Here is a 6,141-nt window from a genome sequence, read left to right on the forward strand (position 1 = left end):
GGAAGGAAACTTGCAACATACTAGGCTGCTAAGTCCACTGTGTTGACCAGCTATCTCTGGATTGTCACAACACAGCACAGCATTTTGTGGACATTACATGTTTACAAAATGGATTTAAGCACATTTAAGAACATGGAAAATTTCCAATAAAGTCAGAATATTATTGTGTGCAGTTGTTTTCATGCTGTGTAAAATCTGATATCAAGAGTGTGATTGTGTCAACCACAAATGTTTCACTGATCAACTTCAGAGTGGATAGAGCTTTTACTACAAAATGTACACAGGCAAGAACATGAACAAACCAACACAGCTGTTCGTCTACATGCATATGTATGGTAAGAAGCACATGTATTACGACCTTAAGGAGTTTTGACCAACAGAGCAGTCTTGAAGCTGTATGTTTTCACACTGAGCTTTAACCAAAACAACTGTATAAAAGTGCATAAAGAATAAATAGGTTGTTTTAATGAACAAACTATTGTTTTCTCAAAAATGCTGATCATAGAATCAAAGGCTCAGGCTCATTGGGCCTGGAACCATCCTGGTTCAAAAGGGTAATGGTCGTCTCATCTCAGAGGACTAACTTACATCAAACTTAATTCATGGGAGTTAGGTGAGAAGGTACAGATGAGCTGCAGATATGCAAGTTCTCATCTCCATCATTGCAATTACCCATCTGCCTGCCTGATAGGTATAGATGTGTGATGGGTGTGAAAGTGACTAGCACGGGTGCATCATATCCACACTAGTCCTTGTCCTTGCATAGATCTCATTGTTTTTCTGCAGCTCTGAGGGATATACCCTCACTGTGTACTATACTTTATGTAGATAAGTATCCATCTTAAATGGTTACTGGGACATGGTTTCTGTCAGTGACATAAATACACAAGTGATATACCCTCAGTGAGGGATATATTGTATGGCAACAGAGCAACAGTGACATACCATTGCACACACCAGCTTATGTCAATAAGAATACAGTAGGCACAGAAATACAACTTTGGTACCTCTTGTGATTAATTTTCTAGCATTTAGTTTTATCTGTAACTATGTTGTAATAACATTTTTAGAATGAAAATGTTTGTACAATGGATTAATGGTGCTTGGTTTAAAATCTTAACTAATGACTTTGTCCTGTTCGGCTACAGAATTGATAATCAAGTACTAAGGATACTGTATGTGAAGCACCATATCACTCTAACTAGTATGTATCTCACTACTATGATTTTGATATGTACATTAAGTATTGTAATGAGTCATTCTGAGGCTATATGTGAGACATAACGTATAACACTGACCCACTGGGAAAATGTTGATTCTTTATTATTTACTTTAAATCAATGCATGCATATATTGTAATAAAACAGCACATATAAGATATGTAATCATCAATGAATAACTTAATGATATAATGTAAATGTTATTAAAATATTCTGCTTTCACAGAAGCTGATGAAGAATTACATACATTTGAAGTACAGTACTTAATCAAAACACAAGAACAGAGCAGAATTAACATCATTAATGCAAAGTCAGTAAATTTTAGGGAGTAGCGTTGTATTTTGTTTCTTCTTTCAGTGGATGATGTCTTAATATTATTTAATGATGTCTAAAAACAGTAGACATGTTATTCATGTGTATTCCGCCACCAGTAAAAGTCATAACTATGAGTGGCTCATTAGCATTATTGAAATAAGACAAACTGACACATACACATACACATGGATATATGCATGGCACGTGGCTGAGGCACCAAAAATTATCTAGCCATCAGGTGTTTCTTAGTGTTCTTCTCAGGCCTCAAAAGAATAATGAAACATTTGGGGGCAAATATGCAGAGCAGTAAACCATAGCTAGAAGCAAGAATTGCAAAGATTTCCACAGCAACAACATACTTCCCAGGAGAGACTAACATAAGCAGGGACAAAGGCCACCCAGACAGCACAGAAGATCAGCATGCTGAAAGTGATCAGTTTGGCCTCATTGAAGTTGTCAGGAAGTTTCCGAGCAAGAAAGGCCAAGAGGAGGCAGGTACAGGCCAACAGGCCAATGTAACCCAGAACAAGAGAGAAACCCACCACAGAGGCCATGGCACACTTCAGTGTAACCTTTGACCCTTGGAAACCCAGATCTTGTTGAGGCATGGGGGGACTGAGCGACAGCCATACAGCACAGATGCTAACCTGTATGAAAAGTGAACATAATTCAAAGTCAAACGTCGTTTCTCAGGTGTAAAAAAAAAAACACGTTGGATAACACCTTATAGTACAGCTCAGAATTTACAGTGTAATTATAGTATTAGTAATTTCTTGGTACCTGATTCGTGTAACAAAACTACTTGTAAGCTGAAGGCTGTATAATTAACCAAATGTTTTCGCCATTTAATCAACAAAACAAGATTCACACCTGTATACAGGTGAAGAAGCAGACACTTCCTCTCTGTAGGCCTGGACCAAACCACTTCATCAAGGCTTCAGCACCAGGCCGAGCTGAGCGGAAAACAGCCAGAACCACTATGGTTTTCACCAGGAGGCAGGAAACACAGAGTACAAAGCTGATCCCAAAAGCTGCCTGCTGGAACCGACAAGCCCAGACTGATGGACGACCAATGAACACCAGTGAGCACAGGAAGCAGAGCTTCAGCGACACAAGAAGCAGAAAGCTCAATTCTGAGTTGTTGGCTCGTACCTACAGATGAATCAGATAAACAGATTAAGTTGATGGCAGAAGGAAAACTGAAAGAAAGAATGCATACAACAAATTCGGTCATATTAAGCTGGGTTCTTACCATAGGTGTTTGATGGTATTTAAGAAAAACCACAAACACAGCTGTTGTGACCGTGGCACCAGATACAGCGACTGTAGTCAGGGTAATGCCCAAAGTTTCATTAAAGGAAAGGAAGTCCACTTGACGAGGGATGCAGGCAGTTCGTTCAACATTGGACCAGAACTCTGTCGGACAACGCTCACAGTGGTGGGAACCTGGGAGAGGAAGCAAGGAGGATAAAGGAAGGAAAATAAAACACAATAGAGAAAATAAATGTTGCAAACCTTAGCTTCTGTTATGTTATGGACTAATCTCCTCACCAGTTGTATTGCTGATCTCCCCTTCAGCACATGGGATACAGTCAAAGCAGCAGACAGGTTCCCCTTTCCTGGTGGCCACTCTGGTCCCTGGAGGGCAGCTCTCACTGCACACTGAAACAGGTGCCTAAACAAAAAGCCAGATAATATTCTCAGTGACGTAATCTGTTTAATTGACATGAATACATCCATGTCAAGAGCAAATTTGTTAGAATCTTTGGGTAAATTTGTTGATGTGACTACCTGATTGGATCCTGTGCTCCACTGAATAGCTGATTCATTAAGGATGAGATCAAATCCATCCACACGACCAATCAAAACAAGTTTTAGTGTCCCCTCAGGAGTGTTCTGCCAGTTGACAAGATCGTACTTTGCTGGAATGTCGGCCCCTTGGAAATAAAACATTTCACCTTGTGGTGTGGTGACATTCACTTTGTTCAAGTGCTGCAACAGCTGGAAGCAACAAAAGTTTAAGAAACTTGACAAAATGCACTTAAAATGTTCAGTTTAACAAGCAGTTACTTCTGTTGATTAGATGAAAAGGTGAAAATCACATTTACCTCAACTGGCTTGATGGATTTTGGAGAGGAGCAAGTTGAGATGTTGTTTCTGGGGGGACTGTCTCTGTTGGGGCAGGAGAGAAGGCTGTGTAGGGCGTGGGCTGCAGCATAAACAGCAAGGTAGACATTATATGTCAACCTTAGCTGGGAGGTGTCAGTAAAGGGATGCTGCAGTCCCACCAGAGACTCTGTGCCACTGCAGGGGGGTAGAGAAGTTTTCTGATTTGACTTCTTGGGAAGAAATGAAGTAGATACATTTGACAGATGGTCAGACCTTGCTTTGTCTGATGAAGATGAAAACAAAGGTGTGTCCTCTGGACTGCATCCAAACTTGTTTTCCCAGAATTCTCTTAAGAATTCATCATCAGGACGATGACGTGGGTGCAAATTTCTGAGATAATTTTCAAATCCAGGTATTGTTGAACTTCGAATGGCCACACCAAGAACACCACTCGCCACCTTTGAGATGGCAAGATCTTGGAGAAGATTATCACTGGTACTCCAGGCTTCACTGGCCACAAACTGTCTGCCAGTCACCTACAGTGGACAGTCTTCAAATCAATAAACTGAAATTATTTACAGCAAGAAAAATGCCTGTCTAATGATGGACCCTTCGGGCTACACAGATTTTCATACTAGTTTCTCACATTTCTTTTGGCCAGTTCCAGAAATATTTTCCTTACATCAGTATACCAGCAAAAGATCAGAATCACCCTTGTAGTGGAAGATTGAATTGTGAGGGCTATACGTTTGGCATCACTCAAAATAGTTTCTCTGTTGACAATCTCTATGAATTCCAAACACACCCCTTTCCCCTGAATCTCTTCCTGAAATACCTGAAAAATGGAGGTCAAAACAACAAATATGTCCATACATGTAAGCTGTTTGTATTATATATGAAGGTGATATTTGTAGAACATTGTAACAACAAAAACATACACCTGTATCGCCAAATGACCATAGTCATTGTTTACAATAACAGCTCCAATCCAAGTCCAGTGGAAACGTATGGCCAGTTGAGCCATGGCCCAGGCCTGATATATATCACTGGGGATAGTTCTGAAGAAGTTAGGAAACTTGGATCTGTCACTAAGACAGGGACAGCTAGCGAAGTAACTGATCTGAGGGAAAGACACAGAAATATTTAATATTGTTGACATTTTTTACAGCAGTGAGTCGCATATTAAAATATTTTTAAAAAACAGTTATCAACCTCTTGCTGTAGACTGTATAAAAAATGGCTCATCAGAGGTTTATGAAACTCACAACTGGTACAGAGAGAGGCCCGAGGGTCCGGGACAGTATTATTCCTATTGTAGATGAGGAGGCAGCAACAAGCACAGGAGCAGGCTTTCCACCTGATGACAGCATTATACATACAATTACTTTAGTAAAAAAAAAAATGTTATACTTTGATCCTACCAGTTGTTGTTTTCATGGACATAGAAAATGTTGAATGAATACTAACTTCATATATATCTATATCAAGTCATACCTGTCTCTCCAAGTTGTTCATAGGATGTAGAACGAGGCACAGAGGCTGTTAAGTTGCAGCTCTGTGTGTCTCCTCCAACCAGTGACAGTGCATGTTGCAGAGCCCAGGGGTATCGGCTACAGCTGTCAAATATACGGTAGCCCAGCTTCACTCCTGGCAGCAGGGTGCTATTACGATTGATTTCCTCCACAGCAAATGCCATAACATACATTAATTGTAATGCCTCTGGATCTAACCTGAGACCACAGGAGAAGAAATAAGAGTCAGTGAAATAAATGACAATATCAGTGGGTGACAACAAAAATAATTGACATGAAAATAACAGTGGTCCACACATATCAACAAATTAATATATCACTCATAGCACATATCAAATTACATCATAATGTCTTAAAATTGACAGTATAATAACCACCAGACATCTTGTAATAAAAACACAGTACATGTGATTACCCAGTGCAAGGTTTATAATGTGGCAGCTTGATGAAGTCCTGCTCTATAGCTGAAGGTATATAATGCATATTAAGAAGTCCACCAATAATCACATCTCCATCCTGGGAGAGGCTCTTGCTGCTCGGTGCACCCCACTGAGAGCACACTACTGCCTGAACCACCTCCAGACCTGTCTGTCTGCCCACTACACTGAGAAGCAGCAGGGAGAGGGCTGAGGAGGGCCACCCAGTGAAGAGCCAGGGCAACCAAGACATGGATACAGCTGTTCAGGATATTTAAAACATTTAGGTAACTGTTATCTGAACCTCAAAGTATACATCAGAAGTGCAATAAATTCATTCTGTGTAAAACACAATTCACCTCAAACCTGCTTCATCAAACCTGAAAACAAAGTGCATTAAGTTCAGAAAAATGTAGGTATTCCTTAGATGTGCTCAACAGTTCCTGTTAGCAAAGACAAAACCCGATAAATTCCACATGCATTCCACATAACATGATCATCTCGTGTCAGCTTCCTGCAAAAAGAAAACACATTGTAAACATTAACAAC

The 6,141-nt window shown here is 40.1% G+C and overlaps 1 protein-coding gene across 1 annotated transcript; it reads right to left on the bottom strand.

The window, feature by feature from the left end:
- Positions 1–1,758: 1,758 nt before the first annotated feature.
- On the bottom strand, positions 1,759–5,845 carry LOC108899750 (extracellular calcium-sensing receptor-like). The gene is given in 13 exon segments (XM_018700374.1): positions 1,759–1,905; positions 1,907–2,182; positions 2,406–2,687; positions 2,788–2,981; positions 3,087–3,210; positions 3,327–3,536; positions 3,644–3,857; positions 3,933–4,180; positions 4,291–4,479; positions 4,585–4,764; positions 4,910–5,028; positions 5,172–5,374; positions 5,592–5,845. Coding segments are annotated over 13 exon segments (2,640 nt in total).
- Between the last annotated feature and the right edge of the window lie 296 nt (positions 5,846–6,141).

This window comes from Lates calcarifer, linkage group LG21 (assembly GCF_001640805.2).
Source record: "Lates calcarifer isolate ASB-BC8 linkage group LG21, TLL_Latcal_v3, whole genome shotgun sequence".
Classification (NCBI taxonomy): domain Eukaryota; kingdom Metazoa; phylum Chordata; class Actinopteri; family Centropomidae; genus Lates; species Lates calcarifer.